Here is a 25,652-nt window from a genome sequence, read left to right on the forward strand (position 1 = left end):
TTTAAAAGGCATTTCAGTAAAACTAGAAAATAATTTCAGTTAAACTGGGAACTGTTGACTTTCAGCCCCACCACTTGTCCATGTAAAAACCAGAGACCCTGCTTGGCTGCGTGAGTCATGATGCCACAACCTTGCATTAATCTGATATCGTGAGCCAAGTTAGAGGAAAAACATGAAGGGGCCAAGATATGTGACGAACACTTGTGGCCGTGTGGGTGTGTATGTATTAAGGGGGGGGGGGGGGGGGGGGGGGGGGCTATATCGCGTCACCTCCTAGCCAGGGTTCCATCTTTGGTGAGGTGCTCTAGTCTACAGTACAGCAGAACTGACCTATCAGCATCCAGCCTTGCGCGAAAGACAACTGAAGTACAAATGGTGGGACATGTTAAATGTTTGTTGCTGGCCTCAGTCCTGGTCAGATACAGCCTAGTCTAGAAGATCAACGGTGGGGTACTCTTTAAAGGCTGCGCTGTTCAAATCTAGGTGTAGTCAAGAGAACAGAAATGGCCCTACACTTTATAAGGACTTAGACCCGACTCTACAAAGTGGAAGAGATCGGTTCAAAGAGGCTCTACTGTAGCTTAAGTGCTGTGGAATATAATAAAGTGTTACGGATGCATGTTTGTGTTCACACAGAGCTGGGCGGTATACCGTATTCTACCAGTATTGATGCACGGACCGATTAGAGTTTTTACTTTACCTTCTATAAACGGTATTTGAATGTTAAGTCTGTTAAATGTGATACGCCATGTGTAACGTCCATTTTTATTGTTCACTTTGCTACACGAGTCATCCACCTCCACTCCCTCTATGCCACTTCCCACAGACCTAGCCCTGCCGTCACTCAAGGGGCGCATTTGTTGTTCCTTGACCACGACACTTGTGTTCAGTCTGTACGGTCAATGCAGCACTGTTGATAACGATGCCGTTTTCACAAGCGTTCTTTAAAATTACACTATTCGTTTCTCTTACGTCTGTTAGACCTAAATTGTGTTAGTCACTAATGCTAATCGCTAGTTAGCTGGCTACTGAGTCAGCGCAAATGTAATTGGCTATATAGCCTGATAATACCAGTAATGGCATAGACCTATATCAGCATGTTTGTGCAACAGTATCTTCTAAATCAAAAGAGGAATACCAGAAGCATGAATATGTTAGCTACGTGAAGTAGCTAAAAGAAAACATTCAATGAAGCCAAAGATTAGGGTCCCCTCGGAAACACTTAAGTTCCTACCCTGTCACAATACCTCCTCCCTGGCATTTTCATTTGTCGTCATGTCAAACACTATTGAAAGAGCCTATTATATTCTAACCATAGAATAACCATTCTATTTCCATGTAGGGCTGGACGGTATACTGCATTTTATGATATACCGGTATTGATGCAGGGACCGGTTTGGGTTTTTAACTCTACCTTCTATACTGCTATTTGAATGTTTGGTTTATTTAAAATGTGAGACGCCATGTGTAATGTACATTTTTCATAGTGTACTTCGCTACTTAAGTCATATCTCTCCGCTTTTCTCAGACCTAGCTACGCACCCGTCACTCAAGGAGTGCATTTGATGTTCCTCAACCACGAGACTTGTTCAGTCTGCAGTTGTCACTGCTTCTTAATATAAATACACTAGCATTCTACAATGACACTATTAGTTTGTTTCTTACATCAACACAGCTAGTTTGTCTTTTCTTAGCAAGTTGCCCTGGAGAAAGACTTGAATGTATGTGTTGCCACCCTAGGATCACTCACTACTCATGAAGCAAATGTAGAACTTGTATTATTCAACAACTAAAAATACTGTGATATAATATTTCGGCCATATCACCCAGCCCTACACTTAGCCTCACTTAATAAACATTCAGCAGCATAATCCGACTGCTTATTCATGCTGCATTCAACCCCACAGCGCACTGCAACCGGTTCCATGTTTGTGCTGGACCTTCAGTACCACACTAGTGTACAACCTGTTGCTCATGACGTGATGTTTTCCCTCAGAGCAGCAGAGTTAATACAACCACATCAACCAATCCAGTTCAGGTCCGGACACAAACACCCCGTAAAGTCCCATAGTGAAGTCAATGAAGCCATGACAAGCTAGTAGGACTAATATGCATTTTGACACATCCTTTGAAAAGTTTCCTGGATTGCTAATGTGACTCACTCCATGCACAGCTGTTCTGAAGGAGGAGTGGCAAACATAAGCAGCCTAGTGAAACTGGGGAGGGTGCATCTTAATTGTTGAAGTGACCTCACCTCAGACTGTAGCAGGGCGGGTGAATCATTAACACATTTGCCTCACATAGTAGATGTATTCATGATATTTTTCTCCGCAAAGCTGAATTTCCTGAGATGGTATTCCCAAGTATGCTCATTTTTGGATACTGTAATGGTTGGCCCACTGTGTAGCTGCAAACTACTGTACTTCCTAACTCTACCAACTTAAAAATAACTATCCACTAGTCTAGTCCTTGTAGTAGGCAGAGTAAAGCCTAACTCCTTTACCCCTTTGGGTAGAAAGTATCAAAACAATAGCAACTAGAACAGCCAACGCAAACAATCTTACTACAATGACACATTAAAATACCTGTTTGGAGCAGATGTTTTTCTGTAGAAGAGTCATTGACATTTAGTTGTATATTCGCAACAAAGTGCACGCTGTGTTCATTGTGAGCACTGTTTGTTATGATTACTACAGAGGGGTATACTACAAACAGGATCAAGGAGTTAGCCAGCTTATCTGATGTGCTACTTGGGTCAGCTGTCATCAACAGGCAGAGCTAGAGAGCGGCTGGGCCCAGCGCCTCACGGGCCAATTAACTGTTTACACGGCCATGCCTTTCCCAATCCTTCCTGTTCCACTCGCCTATCTTTCCAGTCAGAAGCAAAACTCCGTTCCACTCACAGGCACAACCATTTTCCTCTGGAGGCCACCCTCGTTCCACCTCTCTCTAGTTTGTTCAGAGTTCAACCCCCCCCCCTTCCATATTATTACCCTTCATGACAACAGCAGCATTACCCAATTTCTACCCTCAGGGATCTTTAACATCAAACATGTCTACACTTTTTATTTTATTGTTTTAAAGGTCAACAGAAGAATTTATCCCAAGAAATTCCAGGAGCTCCTTGGGTGTTACTTGTCTCCCAGCCCCTGTACATCCAATAGACAACTACGACAGGCTCTTAAATTTGAGGACTCTAGCTTTCACTCTGACTGGTCAAACTAGTTGCATAGGCTGAGTGAGAATTCACTGTCCTTGTGTCCACATTTCTAGACCTCTGCATTTTATTAATGGGAGAGGCATAGGGAGAGGCTTCAAGCGGATACGGCCCGTCTGGTTTTACCCTGAAGTTAACCTTCAGAGTCAGGCATTTGAAACACTGGTTTTAATCAATTCATTAATAAAAAAGGTACAGGAGTTCAGAGCCACCCAAGGGAAGGAGGGTGGAGCCTTCAGCAAACTGAAACACCTGCACCATAAAAGGGACTCCTGAGTGTCATGACCATGATCAAACCCAGGTAATATACACTGGTATCAGTTTCATAAAAGAACCTCGTGTTTTGTTTAGAATGGCACTAGACGGATGGAAAAAGTTCCTCCTGCATGACCTCACATCTGTGTTAATGTGATTTTAATGAAAGATTGTGATGTGGCTCTTTGGCAGAATCCGTAATACGATTATAGGGGAGCGAGCCTGAGTAGCTTGCCAGACCGACTCATGCCCGTACACTCACTCTGGCCTGCCTGCCAACACCCAGCAAAAGCTGCAAAACCTCTTGGCTTGTTTATTTATTTTTTTACAGGGAAAATTATGTGGGGGAAGGAAAAGACAAAACATCTTAATTTGCGAGTGGTTATCAGTTGACCAGAGGAAGTCAAGCTGTTGCCATGGTGGACTGAACATAGCCCGTCCGTCACATCAGCACAAACTGATTGCCTGGTTTAGTTCCACATGACAGCTTGATACTTCCTTCCTCAATGTCCTCATCTAAAAAAAAAAAAAAAAAAGAAAAAAAAAAGAGGAATGAGGTAGGGCTGGGCGATATGGCGTAAAAATCATAACTAATGGGCAATTCATGATACAGTAAGTTAGGCCTGCCCAACCCTCTTCCTGGAGATCTACAGTCCTATGGGTTCAGTCCAACCCTAATTTAACACACCGGATTCTACTAATTAGCTGCTCAACAAGCCCTTAACTAGTTGAATCAGCTATGCTAAATTAGGGTTGGACTGAAATCCTATAGGACAGTAGATCTCCACAAAGAGGGTTAGGCAGTCCTGTGTAACAGTATAACTTTAGACCGTCCCCTCTCCCATACCCGGGCTCGAACCAGGGACCCTCTGCACACAGACAACAGTCACCCACGAAGCATCGTTACCCATCGCTCCACAAAAGCCGCGGCCCTTGCAGAGCAAGGGGAACCACTACTTCAAGGCCTCAGAGCAAGTGACGTCACCGATTGAAACGCTATCAGCGCGCACCACCGCTAACTAGCTAGCCATTTCACATCCGTTACACCTGCACTAAGTGTACAAAACATTAGGAAAACCTTCCCAATATTGAATTGCACCCCCTTTTGCCCCCGGGACAGCCTCAAAATTCATTCCACAAGGATGCTGGCCCATGTTGACTCCAATGCTTCCCACAGTTGTCCGGATGTCCTTTGGGTGGGGGACCATTGACACACACGGAAAACTGTTGAGCATGAAAAACCCAGCAGTGTTGCAGTTCTTGACACTCAAACCGGTGCGCCTGGCACCTACTACCATAGTCCTTTCAAAGGCATTTAAATATTTTGGTCTTGCAATTTGTTGCACAATTAATGCTCAATGCACTGTATTTCAAACAGCCTGGGATAATCTATGCATTTAGGGTTAGTTAAATTATACCTAGGCTAAATATAAGCCTTCAACCTTAAGATCCACTAATAATTACATTTTATAAAAATAGTTTAAAGTGCTTTTTGGAATAATCACTTCTGGTTCTAAGTTTATCTATGAAAATGCTCTTTGTTACTAAATTTACCAGAACCATGCACAATCACCAATGACCAACTTCTGGTAGCAGCCATTATAAAATATGAGCGCATCTCAAACACTCAAGCATAAGATCACCTGCTATTGGAGGGGTAGGCAACCCTGTTCCTGTAGTGCCACAGGTACTGAGAGATTTTGTTCCAACTAGGCACCACACCAGACGATGAAAAAAAGTACTCAATTGTCATGGGTGAGTAAAAATACAAAGTAAAAGCTATACTTCAAATGTATAGCTTTTGATACAATTTCCTTTATAAAACTTTATTTTTACAGCCAGGGGAACACCAACATAAATGCTTCCTTTGTAAATTGTGTTTAAATGAGTCCACCAGATTAGAGGAAGTAGGGATGACCTCTTGATAAGTGTGTGAATTGGACCTTTTTCCTGTCCTGCTAAGCATACAAATTGTAACTAGTCTGGGGAAATGTATGGTGTAAAAGGTTAATAATTTCCTTTAATAATGTAGTCAATTATAAATAGTAAATACCCCCCCAAAACAACTTTTGTACTTAAGTAAAAATTGTTTACCAAATTGATCAGTTCAGTAATTGTCTAAATTCAACCCACCTGGTCTTCATGTTTTTGATTAAACTGACCCTGAAGTGTCTGCAGCACTCCAGGATCCGGGTTGCCTACCCCTGTGCTAGTGAGTAGCCAGCTAATCTTTATATTTAAAGTCTTGCCAACTTGGATCTATTTGCTTGCTAACAAGGTATAACAGTAGAACTGTTATGAATACACCCTCCTAACATAGCCTGTTCACTTTGTTTAGATCAAGTTGTCCTTCCTGGATAAGATGCTCATTTCTCTGAACGAGAAGGAGTTGCCAATGCCTTATATAATGTGTATTTCTATGCTCATCTAGAACACATAAGTCTGTCTAAAATGCTGCTAGCGGTACCGCAATTCTGCGTGCGACAAACTGAGCATCATTTCCAAAATCATGTTCATTGACACACCCCATTTTAGTAGTGTCTGCTCGACATTTTGGGAGTTGAGACATAACAAGGGCATTGTTAAATGTTAAGTTCTCCTCTATTACAGTAAAATAATGTCTTGTTTCAGTTTCAATATGATTATGTTGGTATAAATCTGAAATGCAAATAGAGAGTTGAAACTGCTTGTTGTCAGAGGGGAAGAATATGCTCTTTCATTGTTGTGTGGCAGGAGAGGTGCTTGGTGTCGGAGTGTGAGTGGAAAGGTGCACAGTGCACACAGCAGTGAAGGAGCGAAGGAGACGAGACCAAAAAGACAAACCCCCATAAAAATTAAAACAAATAACCTTGATTCTTGCCATACAGGCATTTGGAACATTGCGCTAAAACATTAGATATATCACCCAGCCCTAATAGAAGACACTATTATCAGAAATCAAGACTGAGTTTTAGTGGGTAATACTTCTCACAAGAAAAGCTCCCGTGGAGATCTCAGGATGTTCTTTGAAAAGCAGACATTCTCAATTATGACCAATGAGAGACTAAACCCTAACATAATGAAAAGTTATTAAAAATAAAAATAAGTGACTGACATGTTGAGTTGGTTGGGTAACCGGGGGTACGGAGCAGGCAGACTTATGGAGGAAACCCCTCCTGAAACAGGAGCACATCCTCTGGCCTGTCCCTCTAGTGGGCACTTCCATGTCACAGGCTAGCTCCCTGGCCAAAGGCCCTGTTTGCACATTTCCGTCCCCCACAAAAAATCTAAGACTTTCTGTTGCGGGACATCCCCCTCAGGCGTAGGACTGAAAAGAGTGGCCCAGGGCCAAAGCTGGACCAGAGTAACTTGGAACTTGTGGAATTCCCTGGGTCTTGCTCTTGAAGATCCTACAGCAGCGACTGGCCCAAGAGAGCGCAACATTCCTCATCCCTAGTCCCTACCTTATTCAAACTTCAGCCTTCATCTAGCCTGGTTTCAGATCTGTTTGTGCTGTATAGCCAACTCCTACAGATCTGGGACCAGGCTACAGTTCATCACATGATATTTATACAGGCAGTGACACCAAACCTCTGGATGTTAACTGAAGATTAGTGTAATGCTGAATCTGCCCTTTGACAAAATAAACTTTTAATGTTGCCATGAAGCCGATGGGAGGCTCACATGCCGTGAGGATTATATGCCAGAGAGCCCGAGTCAATTTCTCCGGTCAACATGGTCTGATTTCAAAGGTGATAAATGACGATCATCACACTGAATCACAGCCAAGCCTCTTTTCAACCACAAAACCAAAGAGGCTAAAGGCAGATAAAACAAAGTCAAACAAGTACAGCCAATTGCTGAGACATTTTACTCTGATCTCAGACCGTAGGCAGGTTTCCATTGACCATGGTATATTCGACAAAAGCAATGTCGCAAAAAAAAATGAAACTAAAAACGGCAGATCTGAGAACGTATTAATTAATGCGCAATTTGCCTAAATGGGTAATGGAAACACTTTAACCACTGCATTTTTGAAAATTGGTTCTTGAGAGAGAAAAAAAATGCTAAGGTGTGATGTCATTACATCCAGCTGTTTTTAGTCAACAGACAAGATAGTTAAATGGAATCTCACCCTAGCAGGAATTGTCACATCTATTTTCTATGCAAACTTCCTAAATGTCATCCATCAACAAACAAAAAGTAAATGGAAACTGGACAAGTTAATGGAAACGTAGCTAGGAGGGACTATGGGTTAGCTGAAAACGTCACAAAAATTATGCACACGCTTCAAATGGGGCAGAGGTTTGAGTTGTTGCGATTCTGGATGGCCAGGTAGCTACCAAGAATGACGAGAAACTGCCATGTGGTGAATCATGTGACTAATTTCAGCTAGTTATGTCTATTCTTGACGATTTGACACATTTCATGTCAATGCTAACATGGCAATAATTTAAAAAAATGCTAGCTAGCCAACCAACGGCAGCAACATTTGCTCAAGGAGCACTTATGTTTTCAATAAACATTGAAGGCGAAATATAGTTTACATGTTATCAACAATCTAAGCCAACCGTCTGTTTCGCCCCATAGTGCACACGCGTGGACTGTTGCGGAAAAACAGCCAACCCGTCTAGTCAGTGTACTCTGTCTCACTAGACCTAGCAGCTGTCAGTAGATGCTCTGCTGTGTCTTAAACACAGTTGTTCTAAGTCAATGTAATGAGAACTTGGTGTTTGCTCATGGCTGTGACTTCACGCAGAGAAGTGAGTGAGTGCACAAAACTGACACTGTATATACTGGAGCAGCTTAGAGGTGTAAGAGACTAGTGAAGACACCACATGCCACTTTACGCGGGCACAGACTCCACCGATCCCATCTTATTTATCGCTTAATAAGGACATAAAACCAGGTAAACACTGCTACCTAAAATAAACGCTGTTCTTGATCTCAGACAAAGACGATCTTGAGCCTCTGTTCAACCACAATCACATGTCTAGCTAGCTAACTAGGCTAAGGCTATAGTGTAGAGCAGCCATATACAGTAAGCATATTAGGAAATAGGCTAGGCCTACAAGTCAAAGTTGATGCACAGCCACATGAGTTTATTTTTTATAAATCGTTTGTCATTTAGAAGACGTCCTTATCCTGGTTGAATTATAGGAGCAATTAGGGTTAAACGCCTTGCTCAACGGGGACATCTACAGATGTTTCCCCTCGTCAGCCCGGGGATTCAAGCCAGCAACCTTTGTTATTGGCCCAACACCCTTAACCTCTAGGCTACCTGCTGCTGTTTTGCCTCTTGGCAGTTGAGTAATGTCATGATTTGGTAGACATCTACAACACTAATAACCTAGCCTATTTCTGTTCATTTCCATGAAATAAAGCACAGTAGCCTCTTCACTGATTTGACATGCTAAAGGGGTTGTCACGCACTGAAGACGTGGATGTCGATTAAGGCAGCCCCCCGCACCCATCTGGTTCAGAGGGGTTGAGGTAAATGCGTTAGACACATTTCAGTTGTACAACTAGGTATCCCCCTTTCATCAAGTAGAATATTAAATCTGCTCGTGGTCTTTGGTCTCAACAAATGTCTTCCAAAGACTGCCTGTTACTAGGGGCCTACTCAGAATCCAGATATTAAACAGATTTCAACAATACTCAAATGTATTGAACTTAGTAGGAAATCAACTAAATGTAATTAACATGTATTAATTTGCCCAAGTTATATCATAAATCATGAACAAACTGAATCAGTGATTTTTATTTTGCACACGTATGCCTACAGTACACTGTAGCCATTGGCAATGAGGCTAATTATAACTGTCTTCTGGTAGAGATGGAAAGACACAAAGACCTTTTCAATTAAATGTTAACAAAAAAAACGTGTCATTCTGCCAGAAAAGCACAGGCTATCATGATTATTTGCATCAATCCAGTTGACATTTGTTTAGCAAATTCTGAAATAATGTAAGGGCTACAGAAACATTGATAAAAAAAAACATTCTCTGGCTGGTGCTCACCTGCAATACAAGGTAACTTCACCAAAAAATAATACATTTCTTATATTTTTCACAGATCAAATGTAGTGTCTTGATGTGGTTTAAGCATTGTTGAGGACTTACAACATCCAATTGTTTTTCCAATAAAAATGTATATTTACTTAAGTGTTATTTTTAGGACGAAAACGAGGAAAGCAGAAACCTGGAGAAACAAAACTGAGAAAAATAAAAACCGATTTTAGAGCCCGATGTTACCAGCAAAAGATAGGCCCACTTCAACACAAGGCCTGCCAAACATACATCCACTGAGCCCCCTGCAGAGAGCCAGCCTAGCAGGGTGATGCTCCATGTGGATGCAAAGGGTGTGTGCTACCTGCATAATGAAATAAGCTCACCTTTCCATTCTAGAACCGTCATGTCTTTGGCATAACAATAGGGTACATGCCTAAACAGACAAGTCAATGTTTATTGTCTTACAGTGGGAGTGTGGCCTACTGCAAATTAACATCGGAAACACTATTTTTAGTCCGCTGCACTGAAGGTTAAGAGGTTGACCTGAGCTATTCTGGGCTGCATCACCGATTGTAGTGAACCGATAAACTCTTAAGCTCATCACTGGCTTCTAATGAGACCAGTAGAGTACCAGTTGCACTAGGAAGGGACAATCAATTGTCAAAGCAAGCAAGCAATCTCTCCTGGCCTGAACAACTAATTGTGTGGGCTACCTACAGCTACACTACTCTACATTGTATTAAAGCTCACATGCAATGTGAATAACAGAGGTGGTTCTATTCCAAACAGTCTGTCTGAGGCTGCCCCAGAGAGTGCCGCTGCACATGTTGGTCCCTGATAACTCCCAAAATGGCCTGCTAAACAGAGGCCCGTCAGTGAAAGTCACGTTACTCTTTATTTTTAGAAATATTCTGTTTCTTCTCTGGCTTTTCCAAATGTGACATTCAATCTCTTTGCACCTAGAAAAAGGAGAGATGAAAGTAGACCAGTGTTTTGAGTGTAATGAAAACACATTGGCATGCCTTGCTAGAAATCCTTGACTTATGAATGACAAGGAAACCTCGGAGGCTTGCAGTGGACTAAAAGCAGTAGTTAAAGCAACTAACAGTGACTAAATTAAGTTAACCGGTTTGCCTGACAGATATCAGTGGCGTCTTCAGGGCTTTGTTCCAGCAATGACCAGGTAGCTGATTGCCTCAACTAACTTGTACGTTGACTCTGTACTGGTACCCCCTGTATATAGCCTTGTTATTTTATTGTGTTCAAATATTTAATAAACTAAAGTGACTATTTATTTTACTGCATTGTTGGCTAACGGCTTGTAAATAAGCGTTTTACGGTAAGGTTGTAGTCGGTGGATGTGACAAATAACACTTGATAATACCAGAGTTTACAAGGCACCTGACCAATTTGACAGACCCAACCCACTGGGCTAGAGTGCATGGAGATTAGGATATTTGCCCAGGTGAAGGAGTGCTCACAAATCAATCCATGATGACCGCGACTTATGTTTCAACCTTGTCACACACCCATAAGTCATTTGGATAGGTTATTGCCTCTAAATTCAAGGAAAACCCTTGTCATTTTTTGCAAAGTATTCCACATGAATCATGTTCTGGCCTCTAGACAATGGGTGAATGTTAACATCTGGGGATTTTGCAAGTTCATGCACAACAAATTGGGTTGTCAACAGACCTCACCTGTCAGCAATGTGTTCCAGTTTATTGAATAATGAAGGTATTGTTTCCAAAACTGACTACTGGTCCGTGTACAAAATGTTGAACACAGCTGTTTAGAGAAACAAACCTTTGGTAGCTATAAACAAAGTTTAGGGCGATTGGATACAGCTGGTTTCAAGCAAAGTGTGAGCCATAACGTTATAACCTTAACCATATAGCTTGCACAGTCCAAGAGGCAAACTTCAAACTGCATAGGGAGAGACCTGTCAACTAGCCAGATAGTAAGCAACTCAATTTAACCATTCCAGGGCAATAAACTCAACTACATAAACACTCACGTTTTGTGGCATTGATGAGATTCTTTCCATCCTTGTAGAGTTCCTTGATGAATCTGTTGGTTTTGTCCAACTCTGCCTCGTGTGACTTTATTTTCTCCCTGAAAACGGGACTGTCCAGGTAGCATTCGCTAAACTCCAACGGGTGTAATCCCATGTCTTTAACGTTAGCTAGATGGCTAGGTCAGTTAGCATAAGAAGCTGTAAAACTGCTTTATAAAAAATGTAAAAAAACACGCGCTAACTAGTTAGCCACCAACAACAAGTTGCTTGGGTGTCAAACGGGAAAAAAATATTTTTAGGGTGAACAACTAGCTTCTGCTGTTGAAAAGGAGCATTGCATTCCTAATTTAGCAACTATTTTGTTAGAGCGTGTTCAAGAGTGACAGCAAACCATTATTTAGGTCGGAAAAACTCATGTGTCTCGTGTCAATCCAAGTTGTCGTCCAATATAGACATTCAATTTGACAGTCGAAAGGAGAAACTCCTATTTGACAAGTAGGCGTTGAGCTCAAGCCCTCCTCCCCTGACGCGGGATAGGGCGTTTATCCAATTGGCTTCCACCCACCTTCTGATCAATTCATACATTTGCCAACAATGTAAAATATTTACATTTTCTACAAAATACTTACTTATAAAACATCTAGCCGGTGACCGTTTTTATTATAATATTTCATACGCTCTAATTTGATTTTCTTCACTCAGAACATCCACAACTTTACACAATGGAATCATGGAAGATATCTTTGTTCCTACCCGTACTTATTTACTCAGTGGACATGTGCCGTAGTTCTTATTATACCTAAGACACTACAGTATAAAGACAGGCAGAAACTGCTACATCAATAGAAATCCCCGATCACGCTTTGTAGGCTAGGTAAACTCATGAGTAGAACGCGTCATTGGGTATAACGGTCGTTTCGCGCCAAACTGCGCATGTTCAGGCCGCCAGGGACTTCTTCGACATAAAGTAGTTTTTGACAAAAATGAAGACGTGTCAGTTTGTCACGTTCACGAGGTTAGAGTAAACATGTTCAACTACTTGAGACATTGTCTTCCATCTAGGTTGTGCCTTTAGATTTCGAGAAGATTAACAGTTTAGGAATAATTTTTCACTTCTCTTATTGATTTCTCAAAACTGAAACCCCGGCCTGGTCTGTTGGTCTGCTTCGCAAGCGTTCCCGGAAGTCTGGCGATGTTGCGTCTCTGGGTTTAGAAACTCTTATTATTCTTCACTGTCAGTGGTCTTCAGCTAACGGCGCTATCAGATGTTGCTAGCTCTACCTCTTATACTGTTAATGTCATCATCGTTTATAGCGTTACTATTGTATTTAAATGCATGATTGTGTGATACATATATAGTAAGTTATCAACATCACTGAAAATGAAGTTTTACACAATCTTCTGGCTATAGTTAGCTAGTTAACATACGTAGCTAAGTTAGCGACTAGTTCTGAAAATAATACCCAGTAGTTAGCTAGTGATATTGCATGATGAACACAACACTGCTAGTTAGTTACACTCTTGTATCATTTGTTGTGGCATTTTGCACCGATAGTCTAGACTTGTATAATTATAACGTTAGCTTGCTAGCTCGTGTATTGTGGTTACAACCAAAATATCTGCTGCACACTTACAACCACAGCAACACAACACCTATTAATAATGATATTGTAGCTAGTTATGTAGTTATCAAACTAAACTGCTCATCAGTGTGATGAATGTTGTGTGGCTATGCGTTTATGTTTCTGTGTGTTCCTAACATATGTGGTCTCCTAACTCCCTGTGTGATAGGAATGCCCAACACCAGCACCAGGCCTAAGCGTGGCAGACGGAACCGTCGGGTGCCCAGGGAGGACCCTGCCAGGAATGAGCTGGTGTCCAGGTCACTGGAGAGTGCCCAGCAGTGTCTGTTCAACCAAGACTATGGGACCGCCTTTGTCCACTACCTTCTCGTCCTCAACCTGGCTCCTGTGCTGAAGGACTTTGCCAGTGTGGGTAGCAAAGGAAAGCCTGTAGGCCAGGGCTCTCCAACCCTGTTCCTGGAGTGCTACCCTCCTGTAGGTTGTAACTAACCTGATTTAATTTATCAATCAGCTAATTATTAGAATCAGGTGCGCTATATTAGGGATGGAGCGAAAACCTACAGGACGGTATCTCCAGGAACAGGGTTGTAGAGCCCTGCTGTCGGCTATACACCATTCAGCCTGTCTGACAATTGACATTCCCTTTGAACTTTCAGATTTTTTAAAATTAGATTTGTATTTGTTTTCACATACAGCAGATAGGTGCAGTGAAATGTGTTATTTTACAGGGTCAGCCATAGTAGTATTTAGCAAATTAGGGTTAAGTGCCATGCTCAATGGCACATCAGATTTTCTAACCTTGTTGGCTCGGGTATTCAAACCAACGACTTCGGTTACTGGCCCAAAGCTCTAACCGCTAGGCTACCTTTCGTTTTGAAGTTGAAGTGTGTATTCTCTCTGCACGTTATAATATGAATGTTTACCACTGAAGGAAAAAGACAAGTGATGTCATTTGTAGATTAGTCCAATACATCACCAATAAACTATTTATAATGTGTGTTTTTTGTGTGTCTTTTCAGGAGTCCTTTAGGTTCACTCTGTTCAAATGGGCAGATGAGCTCGACTCTCTGGGGCGCATCCAGGACCTGTTTGACTGCTATGAACAGGCTCTGGAGCTCTTCCCTACTGATGAGGTCATCATCAACAGCATGGGTGAACACCTGTTCAGGTAGCCCTCACTCAAGAGTCTGACTGTGTCTTGTCTGTAGGCTTGGGAGCTGGGAAGACTACTCGTCAGGCTTACTCGGTTGACTTTACTAATCAGAGTTATGGTGGGGTAATATTGTACCTCAGGTTGTGCTCAATACCGGATCAAGACTATAGTTATCTTTTCTGTCATGTCTTGCCAATTAATTGTTTGTTTGCATGCAGTGGTGTAAAGTGATGGAACTAGTCAGACAGCGTTGTGTCCTAGTAAATGTGTCCCAGTATTCTTAGATTGCTCACAATTGTTCCATTCCAATCTTCAATGCACGCTCCAGAATGGGATTCCGGGATGAGGCCGCTGGTCATTTCCACAAGGCCCTGAAGCTGAAGCCGGACTACCCTGAGGCCAAGGAGAATTTCTACCGCGTGGCCAACTGGCTGGTGGAGCGCTGGCACTTCCTGATGCTCAACGATCGCAGGAGGAACCACAAGTACCAGCAGGCCATCCGGAAGGCTGTTGAGGGAGGCTGCAACACTGTGTTAGATATAGGCACAGGGACCGGTATCCTCGGGTGAGATTTCTTTCTGCCTATTACAGTTAAAGGGATAGTTCATCCAAATGACAAAATACATATTGCTTTCCGTAACCTTCAAGAGGTCTTTGGACATTTGTGCCAGCCACTGCCAGGAAAACTCAACCAAAGAATGGATTGCTGTCATACCTTGTACATTCCGTACAGGGTAAGGAAACCAATGTCATTTTTTAATTTGGGTGAGCTATTCTTTTAAGTGCATCTTTTGTTTTATTACAGTGGCTACGCTGTATGAAGAGTTAGGTTAAAGTTGTACAATCTTAATGGTTAATATCTATCCCAGAGAAATCTATCTATCTCTGGGATTGACTACGTTTGTGTTAAAAACACTAACTGTCATGGCTGTGGACTGTCCATTTCTATTTGTTTGTTACTGCTTGTAATCCTTGTTCCTCTCCGGTCTCTCTATGGACAGAATGTGTGCTAAGAAGGCAGGGGCGGCTGAGGTGTACGCCTGTGAGCTGTCCAAGACCATGTACGAATTGGCCTGTGAGGTGGTCACCGCTAACGGAATGAACGGACGCATCAAGATCCTCCATATGAAGTCGCTGGAGATGGAAGTGCCTAAAGACATCCCTAAGAGGTGACCTTTCACCTTCCCTCTTACTCTGACATCTGTATGGGCCAGTTTCCTGGGCATAGATTAAGCCTAGTCCTGGACTAAAAAGACATGGAGACGCCATTGAGCATGGGCATCAGTCCAAGACTTAATTTAACCCCATACAATGTCAAGATGGCAGAGTCGCTGCCCATCTTCCAAAAACGTCTGAAACCGTACCTCTTTAAAGAGCATCTTGAATAAATTCCATGTCCTCTCCCAAAATAAAATACATGTAATGCACTTGTCTTTTCCTACTAGAACAGATTATGCTGATAACTACTTTGTTGAGGGAAAATGTACTTGCTACGATTGTGATGTGTTTTCTGACCTAGCTTACTTTAAGATGAATGCACTAATGTAAGTCGCTCTGGATAAGAGCTTCTGCTAAATGACTAAAATGTAGTCTGTGGCCTGGAAACTGTCCCTATGCGTCCTCCTCTAATGTGTATGTACCGTTTGTGTGATGTGTTTTCTGTGGTAGGGTATCGCTGGTTGTCACCGAGACTGTGGATGCCGGCCTATTTGGTGAAGGTATTATAGAGAGCCTTATACACGCCTGGAATCATCTGCTTTTGCCTCCACAGGTAATTAACTAGTATAGGCAGCCATTTTGAGGATTAGTTTTGTGTTCATACTGAGTTCCAACACTGTAGTGAATACAAGCCACCCTTTAGTGCAAGTCTGAAAGCATTACCGTGATTAGTAAGTAACATGACTTGGTTTTAGTATTGATTATTTATTTCCCAACACTTTCTCATAACATTTTCAGTTTCATTACAACCGTGGATTTAGATGCCAGTCATGTTCATGTTTTTCATTCATTTAACAGGATTGTCTGTAATCTTCAAAAGAGGCTTTACCTATATTTTTGTGTCACAATCACAATTGTAAAACATGATTATGGAGCATCAATCCTCTTATATTAAATGTCCTTTATCCAGCCAAATCCTTTGTTTATTGGTAAAGAGATAAATCCAAAATCATTTAAGGTTACAGTAGGAGGCTACAGTACCAATCAACCACCTTCCTCAATATCATAATGCTGCAGCCAATATAAGTCAACAGTGCCATCTATGGTCTCAATGTGATACTACATTTGAGGTCAAAAAAAGAAAGGATAGATGAAAATTCTTTACATAAAGATTCCCTACAGACAAGTGCATTTAGTAAACATATAATATAAATTGCAACAACAACCAAAATCCTATTATAGCAAAGTGAATGGCATGAGGCCAGATGTATGAAGATGTGAAGGCTCACTTTCTGCTCCTGCAGAGCACCCAGGACCCATCCAGGCCTCCCTCCCAAGCAGGCCGGGTCATCCCTGCCGGAGCCACTGTGTTTGGGATGGCTGTCCAGTGCCTGGAGATCCGCCGCCATCACAGGTGACCTGTCCCTCTGTTGTTAATAAAGGCTAACTTAAGTCAGTCAGACATTGTTCTTCAATGATGGATTTAGTGGTATAATTTATTTAGCACGTTTCAATGCCTCTGCATTTAGAACAGTAGACCAAACATCAACAAGTTCAACATGTTGTTCACCTTTTTGTGTCCTTATCTGGAATATTTCATTGTTGACGTGGAACAACAGCTGAAGGCCTTATGTCCCTGGAGGTAGTGTGTGTGTGTGTAAACAGACACCGGTGTTAATATTCATGTCATACCATCTATTTATAACCATGTGCCTGCAGGCTGTGTGTGTCTGAGATAGGAGGCCTGGCCACGGCTGCAGCCGGAGAGCTCCACAGCCCAGTAAGCTGCAGCTCAGAGGATGACTCCACAGAGCCCTACACCACAGAGAGACTGAGCAGACTGCCTGGAGGCTACACGCCCCTCACTGAACCCTTCAATGCCCTGGACATAGACTTCAACAACGTGCAGGTCAGCGGCAGTAGAGCGTCTTTATGTGTACATAGATTTACATCTCTATGGGGAATCTACTGAACTGTTAGTTATCATCAACAACTACGACTTACAGCCTCACAGTGGCATTGCTGTGTGTAGACTCTGTATATTGATAAGAAAACAATACCTCGTATGTCAGAAGCCTGATACTCTCTCAAGCTTTTCAAAATCAAACAAGCTAGTTAGTGTGATATTTGGCTATAGGTTCCAAGAATACAAGAGCAGTGATCGAATTATGCTATGCTAACTGTACCCCAGGAGCTGGAGGGTCTGTGCTCCAGGGAGGTGAGCCGGGTGCGTCTACCTGTAACTGGGGAGGGTCTGCTGGACGCCCTGGCCGTGTGGTTCCAGCTCCACCTGGACCAGCAGAGTAGCCTGTCCACCGGCCCTAAGGAGGACACCTGCTGGGAGCAGGCCATCTACCCCGTTCAGACACCACACAGTAGGATAATTTATATAAGACATGTATGTACACTGAGTGTACAAAACATTAGGAACACCTTCCCTTTTGCCCTCAGAACAGCCTCAATTCGTCAGGACATGGACTCTGTAAGATGTCGAAAGCGTTCCACAGGGATGCTGGCCCATGTTGACTCCAATGGTTCCCACAGTTGTCAAGTTGGCTGGATGCCCTTTGGGTGGTGGACCATTCTTTATACACACAGGAAACTGTTGAGTGAAAAACCCAGCCGTTCTTGACACACTCAAACTGGTGTTCCTGGCACCTACTACCATACCCCATTGAAAGGAACTTAAATCCTTTGTCTCGAGGCTTAAATATCCTCCTCCACTTCATCTACACTGATTGAAGTGGATTTAACAAGTGACCTCAATAAGGGATCAAAGCTTTAACCTGGATTCACCTGGTCAGTCTGTGTCCCTCAAACTCAACTCTGGACCTTGAAGCCAGTTCCACTGCTGTTTTTAAAAATCATTGTTCTCCTCTAATCAGACTGATTTAGACCTGGGACACCAGGCGGGTGCAATGAATTATCAGGTAGTACAGAAAACCAGCAGGCTCCGGGCCTCGTAGGGTAAGAGTTGAGTACCCCTGGTCTATTTCATGGAAAGAGCAGGTGTTCATAATGTTTTGTACACTCGGTGCCTATACACATGCAGCGAGGTAGTATATTTAGACACCTGCACCCTACTCCTCTGTAGGAGTATGATGTAGTGTTGCAGTGCGTAGGGAGTAGTGCGTAGGGAGGAGGGAGTAGTGTGCATAAACATCTCTACATAGAGCCCTTCTAATCATACAGTAGAGATGCACAGAATGCACTGTAGAGACTGGTCAAGTTCTACACAGATTCTCCTGACATCCACTCAGAACAACTATCGCAGTAATAAATTACACATATTACACACTGTACATAATGTATACAAATGGTGTTCTTGCATATTCTGCTGTAATATTTGTCCCCTTCTGATGTTTGCAATGCAATTCCCCATTCTGTCAAACGGGGGCAGTAGGCCACATACAGAAGAAACCTATTCCATTGAAGACAGTAGGCAATGACTGAAGTCAACTTACACTGTAACCTCAAGGCTGTTATTGGTTGTCTTTGGTTTGCCTAGCTGAATTTCACAACCGTGAACATTCGAATGGATTGAATGAGTTCTACGCAAATAGGCTTGACCTTTGTCTGCAAACATTTCTGTACTCCTTTATCCTGTCAGGCTATTGTGCTCCTTCCAGACGTAGAACAGCAAAGTGAAGTTGTACCGTGGTGTTGTCGTTGAGAGGCACCATCATTCAGCTGCCGAGCTCTGTGTTGCTAATTGACAGGGGCAGCGTCTAGGGACCCACCAGACACCATCCCTGCTATTTTTCCCGATGATCATCGACATCTGTTTCCCGGTTGCCGTGGCGAGACAGACAGGTGCACCGGGATCGCCTGTGACACTCTTTAGTGTTCATGAATCTCTTATAGGCTCTACATATGTATTTTCCCCAAACGCCCCCTGACAACGACAAGCCACATGCTGACGCGATGACAGATATTCCTACAGGAATGTCTCTCTGTCTGTGTGCCTCCCTCCCTCCTGAATCTCATTTCCATCGCTCCCCTGCTCCTACCCCTCTCTTCCTCTCTCCCTCTTTCTTTTTGTGCAGTGGCAAAGCATCTTGGTCCATGCCAGTTCTGTTTACTTGTTGTTGTGGTTCATGAATAAACAGTCATGTGTGCAACAAGGCCTTATAAAAAAGAAAGAAACCAACTTGTTACTTATGATATGCCAAGAATTTGTACGTCATTTGCAATTTTACGTGCTTTATTTATTAGACTTGTATAAAACATTATGAACACCTGCTCTTTCCCTGACAGACTGACCAGGTGAATCCAGGTGAATGCTATGATCCCTTATTGATGTCAATCAGTGTAGATGAAGGGGAGGAGACATGTTAAAGAATTGAGACATGGTTTGTGTATGTGTGCCATTCAGAGGTTGAATGGGCAAAATATTTAAGTGATGGTGCAACGCATTGGATGGTTGTTTATTCAATGTCAATAGGTTTGTATCTGTCCTTATTCAAATGAGCCATAAAATGAAATGTCTCGTCAGATTTTCCCCTGAGGCCTGGTGACGAGCTCATCGTGGAGATCTCCTGCCGGGACGCCTACCTGAGACTCTGCAGCGTTGCCGTAGCGAGAGACGGACGAGAGTTCCGTCTAGACGACTGTCTGGATCCAGACAAACCTAGAAACAACCCAGGCCCGAGCGGCAATCCCAACCCAAGCCTTAACGCCGAGGCAGAACTGTGCAGCGCCCTAGCTTGCCTCGGGACAGAGCAGAGCAGTGGACCTCGAGACTACACCATGCTGGAGTGTGCTGAAATGGCCCTCCTCAACAACCAGCCCTACCACGATAGTTTCCGCAGGGCACTGGCTAAACTCATCACCAACCTGAAGGACGCTCGTTCGGTCCAGGGTCCCAGCCAGGGTCAAGGGTTAGAGGTCATGCCTCTCACTGACCCCCCCGGTGGCCCTATGGACCCTGGTCCCGACCCCTTCTATGTGCTGGACGTGTCCGAGGGCTTCTCTGTTCTCTCCCTCATGGCAGCCAGTCAGGGCCAGGTGAAGGCCTATAGTTCGGTAGAGAAGACCCAGCACCAGGCGGTGCTCAGGAGGCTGGCCAGGGCCAACGGTGTCCCAGAGGAGGCTCTCGAGTTCTGGCTGAACCAGGTGGAGGATGAGCAGGCGGTGCTCCAGAGACCCTCCAGGGAGAAGCTGTGGAGCGCCATTATATTAGACTGTGTGGAGACATGTGGCTTAGTGAGGCAGAAGCTGATGGAGAAAGCCACACTAGCCAGGTAGGAAGATGGCGCAAGCACTGCTGGGAAAGGTAGTTTTGGTAGTAACCGGGTAGAATATATGAAGTGCTGGTGGATTTTGATAGTGTTTTAGGAATGAGGTGGGATTGTGGATCACATTGCAGCATCTCAAATATTGATATTGAATCTTCAGTGTTGTCACATTGGGAAAAATAGACTATTTGGGTTCGGAAGAATCTGTCCCTTTTTTTGTACAATAGTTTGATTGTTGTGGTGGGGTCCATCCATGGCAGGTGCCTGTTGGAGGACGGCGGTCAGATCTTCCCAGAGAGAATAGTGTTGTACGGGATGCTGGTGGAGTCTGACACCCTGCTGCTGGAGAGTGCTGTCCAGGGCCAGGAGCCGACACTGGGCTTCAACATCGCCCCGTTCATCAACCAGTTCACTGTGAGTTACTGACACACCTCTCCAGATCCGCTGCATGCTTACTGCATCTCCCCACCTGCCTTGCATATTTCGTCACTAGGGCCTGAGGTTTTAATGATATAGTTAAGCAAGAGGGGCCAGAGGGGTTGTGGTATATGGCCAAGGGCTGTTTTTATGCACGTTGCAACACAAAGTGCCTGGATACAGCCCTTAGCTGTGGTATGTTTGCCAGATACCACAAACCCCCGGGGAGCCTTATTGCAATTGTAAACTGGTTATTAGAGCAGTAAATATGAATGTTTTGTCATACCTGTGGTATACAGTCTGATATACCACAGCTTTCAGTGAATCAGCATTCAGGCCTCAAACCACACCGTTTTTATATATAAATATATCTCTTTACACTGTGTACAAAATAATATCAACACCAGCTGTTTCCATGACATAGTGACCAGGTGAATCCAGTTGAAAGCTATGATTCCGTATTGATGTCACTTGTTAAATCCAATCAGTGTAGATGAAGGGGAGGAGACGGGTTAAAGAAGGATTTTTAAGCCTTGAGACATGGATTGTGTATGTGTGCCATTCAGAGGGTGAATGGGCAAGACAGAATATTTAAGTGCCTTTAAACAGGGTATGGTAGTAGGGGCCAAGCGCACTGGTTTGAGTTTGTCAAGAACTGCAACGCTGCTGGGTTTTTCACACTCAATTGTTTCCCGTGTGTATCAAGAATGGTCCACCACCCAAAGGACATCCAGCCAACTTGACACAACTGTGGGAAGCATTGGAGTCAACATGGGCCAGTCCATTCCCCGACGAATTGAGGCTGTTCTGAGGGCAAGCGCCATGCTCTACCATCTGAGCTACAGAGGACCGAGTCCTGTCACATTGTCAGGAAAACCTCCTGGCTGTAGTCACACTCCCCAGCTCTAAATGTGAATGCACTATACTCGGATAACTAACAAAGTCGTATAGTAAATTACTGCATGGTTAGGGGGAAAAGTATGGTCAACTCAGAAATTCATTCTACGTGACACAACTCCCAATCTTTTCTCGCTCAACATGTCTCCTCTCATATATGGTATTCCCTCTCATGTCAATGATGCAATAGTCATACTATTGACAGCTGCCCCAATGCTCTTTGTACCTTGCATCATTCTTCTGATTCAAAGGACAGGCTCCTGAGACACACCAACTTGTTGCCTGAGGGTTGTAACATCTTCACTCAAGATGGCTGCTGATATATAATGCTGCCCCCCCCCCCCCCCCCCCCCCCCCCAGTACTTGTTAGTGGTTCTTGGTCTGCCGTATTGCAGTTGAGCTCAAGTGAACCAATTTGAAAGGGCACAATACATTTAAACTGACCTTTTACTGTGCTTTTTTAAGTCAAAATGGGTTTTAAAAACCAATTTTTCTTGCAATGCAACCTTCAACGTTGAGACTTATCATGTTTTCTTTTATCTGGATTTCCGTCCGTATTACGGGGAGCTGAGAAATCCTTTTAAGTTGTCTGTCTTTTCCGGTGTCATGTTGGCGGTGTCATGTTGGCGCTCTAAATTTCGGCGTTGACTCCCGCGGGACGGCAGTTTGTTTTAAACAGATGTTGTCTCTGAAGCGCTCAGACAAGGGCACGACTGTCACTCTGGGGAAAAGCATTCACATGGCTTCACGTAAGGACATCCCTACCTGGATCCATCAGGAAGCATTACATCAATGACATCAAACGGAGAGCGACGGAGACACCGGGAGCTGTGACATGGAGGCGGCGGCGGCATTCGTTTGTTCTCTGTCGCTTGATGAGCACTCTCCTCCTGCTTTCTAGAGTATAGCGGTGCGTTGCAGCAGGTCACATGATGCACACGACTCTAAAGGAGTTCTAAGAGTTGGAGATTTTGTTAAAAACACCCGACGACAAGTGAAAGGAAGTGGAGAGGTTTGTGAAATACTGAACTGGACTACATGAGCTGCCTTGTCATTCTGTTTAAAGGGGTTGAATTAGTCTCAGATGTAGGGTTGTATAGATGTCCGCTGAATGGACATCTAATATGTAACAATGATATGATCTCTCTCCTTCCTAGGTTCCAGTCCATGTGTTTCTGGACTTGTCCACTCTGCAGTGTAGACATCTCAGTGACTCTGTAGAACTCTTTATCCTGGACCTCATGAACACCAACGCCAACTATACCAACAGAGACGTCAAGGTAAAGACCCAACTCGACAGATTATTTTAGTTACAGTTACATTATCAGATATTGTCTGAAACATTCATCGGAAAAAGAAAAACCATGGTAAATGGCACCATTGTCTGCTAACACATTATACTGAGGATAACACTGAGTTGCCAGATCCCTTGGCAGTGTCAGTACTTCCACTGAGCTGTGGCCCTGACCATAGAAAGAAACTCAGCATAAAAAGAAACGTCCCTTTTTCAGGACCCTGTCTTTCAAAGATCATTTGTAAAAATCCAAATAACTTCACAGATCTTCATTTGTAAAGGGTTTAAACACTGTTTCCCATGCTTGTTAAATGAACCATAAACAATTAATGAACATGCACCTGTGGAACGGTCATTAAGACACTAACAGCTTACAGACGGTAGGCAATTACGGTCACAGTTATGAAAACATAGTAGGAAGGTCTCTTTCGTGTCCTAACTCTGAAAAACACCAAAAGAAAGATGCACAGGGTCCCTGCTCATCTGTGTGAACGTGCCTTAGGAATGCTGCAAGGAGGCATAAGGACTGCAGATGTGGCCAGGGCAATAAATTGCCATGTCTGTACTGTGAGACACCTAAGACAGCGCTACAGGGAGACAGGACGGACAGCTGATCGTCCTCGCAGTGGCAGACCACGTGTAACAACACTTGCACAGGATCGGTACATCAGAACATCACACCTGCGGGACAGGTACAGGATGGCAACAACTGCCCGAGTTACACCAGGAACGCACAATCCCTCCATCAGTGCTCAGACTGTCCGCAATAGGCTGAGAGAGGCTGGACTGAGGGCTTGTAGGCCTGTTGTAAGGCAGGTCCTCACCAGACATCACCAGCAACAACGTCACCTATGGGCACAAACCCACCGTCGCTGGATGAGACAGGATTGGCAAAAAGTGCTCTTCACTGACAAGTCGTGGTTTTTCTCACCAGGGGTGATGGTCGGATTCGCATTTATCGTCAAAGGAATGAGCGTTACACCGAGGCCTGTACTCTGGCGCGGGATCGATTTGGAGGTGGAGGGTTTGTCATGGTCTGGGGCGGTGTGTCACAGCATCATCGGACTGAGCTTGTTGTCATTGCAGGCAATCTCAACGCTGTGCGTTACAGGAAAGACATCCTCCTTCCTCATGTGGTACCCTTCCTGCAGGCTCATCCTGACATGACCCTCCAGCATGACAATGCCACTAGCCATACTGCTCGTTCTGTGCGTGATTTCCTGCAAGACAGGAATGTCAGTGTTCTGCCATAGCCAGCGAAGAGCCCAGATCTCAATCCCATTGAGCACGTCTGGGACCTGTTGGATCGGAGGGTGAGGGCTAGGGCCATTACCCCCAGAAATGTCCGGGAACTTGCAGATGTCTTGGTGGAAGAGTAAGGTAACATCTCACAGCAAGAACTGGCAAATCTGGTGCAGTCCATGAGGAGATGCACTACAGTACTTCTTGCAGCTGGTGGCCACACCAGATATATAACTTCTGATTTTGACCCCCGCTTTGTTCAGGGACACATTTCCATTTATGTTAGTCACATGTCTGTGGAGCTTGTTCAGTTTGTATGTTGTTGAATCTTATGTTCATACAAATATTTCTGTTAAGTTTTTCTGAAACTAAACGCAGTTGAGGACGTTTCTTTTTTTGCTGAGTTTACAATTACTATTTTATTGATTACAATAGTCTATTTCTATGGCCCTGACTCTGTGTGTTTCTCCCAGGTCCAGGCTAGTGCCTCAGGCAGGGTGACTGCTGTGCCCTTCTGGTACCAGATCCACCTGAACGAGGAGATCAGCTTGAGCACCTTCAACCAGGACTCCCATTGGAAGCAGGCTGCCGTGGTGCTGCACCAGCCCCTGGCAGTGAGGGAGGGAGAATGGGTACGACTGGCCGTCACCCTGCAGAAGAGCTCCATCTCCATATCAGCCAGTATAGAGGAAGAGGCTGGAGAGACCGGGACTGTGGATTCTGTTAGAGTCCGATAAGTAGATGTCTGGTGATATGAACAGTACGAGTCATCTTCATAAGTGTTTTAAAGGAGGGAGTTGCGGTGCTTTTGATTCTACAAGAGCATCAAGTCCACTCAGTCTTACTGGGAGAGAGGTGAAGGTATCACTCTGGGTTCTATATTATGAGTGAACTGCATATATGTCGTGGAGGGGAAGGGATTGGACTATGGATTCTCCGGAAGCGCCAGCTCTAAAATGACCCCACAATAGCTACCATCTCAATATGCCTTCTGTCAGGACTTTCAAAGACGTTTACATGTTTTATGATGTGCTCATCTTGAGACGTTTTGGTCTTCAGTGTGTTCATAATCTTGTTTTGGAATGACATCTCTTGATTATGGTTGCAGTCTTCATTAAAATGTTTTGAATCAGCACTTGCATTTTATCTCGAATCATTTAGAAATCAAAGAAAATCATAATGATCAAGCAAC

The 25,652-nt window shown here is 43.8% G+C and overlaps 2 protein-coding genes across 3 annotated transcripts in view; one reads left to right on the forward strand and one right to left on the reverse strand.

The window, feature by feature from the left end:
• LOC139419017 (rho GTPase-activating protein 10-like) overlaps nucleotides 1-11,949 on the reverse strand; it is a 59,058-nt gene extending 47,109 nt beyond the window's left edge. Inside the window, exon 1 of one of the 2 annotated variants that reach the window (XR_011635372.1) lies at nucleotides 11,480-11,949. Coding sequence is in view for 1 of the 2 variants with exons in the window: in XM_071168840.1 (XP_071024941.1) it covers nucleotides 11,480-11,633 (154 nt within the window). In the remaining variant the exon portion in view is untranslated. The remainder of the gene's footprint in view (nucleotides 1-11,479) is intronic. The other variant, XM_071168840.1, reaches the window with a different exon arrangement.
• A 743-nt stretch (nucleotides 11,950-12,692) lies between these two features.
• LOC139419018 (protein arginine N-methyltransferase 9-like) lies at nucleotides 12,693-25,595 on the forward strand. The gene is made up of 13 exons (XM_071168841.1): nucleotides 12,693-12,837; nucleotides 13,271-13,470; nucleotides 14,082-14,230; nucleotides 14,544-14,780; nucleotides 15,217-15,384; nucleotides 15,884-15,986; nucleotides 16,678-16,787; nucleotides 17,093-17,282; nucleotides 17,565-17,748; nucleotides 19,869-20,616; nucleotides 20,871-21,024; nucleotides 23,082-23,204; nucleotides 24,934-25,595. The coding sequence occupies exons 2-13, from the start codon at nucleotides 13,273-13,275 to the stop codon at nucleotides 25,195-25,197; spliced, it is 2,628 nt and encodes an 875-aa protein (XP_071024942.1). The 5' UTR covers nucleotides 12,693-12,837; nucleotides 13,271-13,272; the 3' UTR covers nucleotides 25,198-25,595.
• The last annotated feature ends 57 nt before the right edge of the window (nucleotides 25,596-25,652 follow it).

Source organism: Oncorhynchus clarkii, chromosome 10 (assembly GCF_045791955.1).
Source record: "Oncorhynchus clarkii lewisi isolate Uvic-CL-2024 chromosome 10, UVic_Ocla_1.0, whole genome shotgun sequence".
Lineage (NCBI taxonomy): Eukaryota > Metazoa > Chordata > Actinopteri > Salmoniformes > Salmonidae > Oncorhynchus > Oncorhynchus clarkii.

What these genes read in the sequence shown, in the direction of transcription:
- LOC139419018 (XM_071168841.1), top strand. Translation starts at nt 13,273, where the DNA reads ATGCCCAACACCAGCACCAGGCCTAAGCGTGGCAGACGGAACCGTCGG. An exon ending in CCTAAAGACATCCCTAAGAG is followed by an intron (nt 15,385 to 15,883) that starts GTGACCTTTCAC and finishes TTTCTGTGGTAG; the next exon opens with GGTATCGCTGGTTGTCACCG. An exon ending in TAGACTTCAACAACGTGCAG is followed by an intron (nt 17,283 to 17,564) that starts GTCAGCGGCAGT and finishes ACTGTACCCCAG; the next exon opens with GAGCTGGAGGGTCTGTGCTC.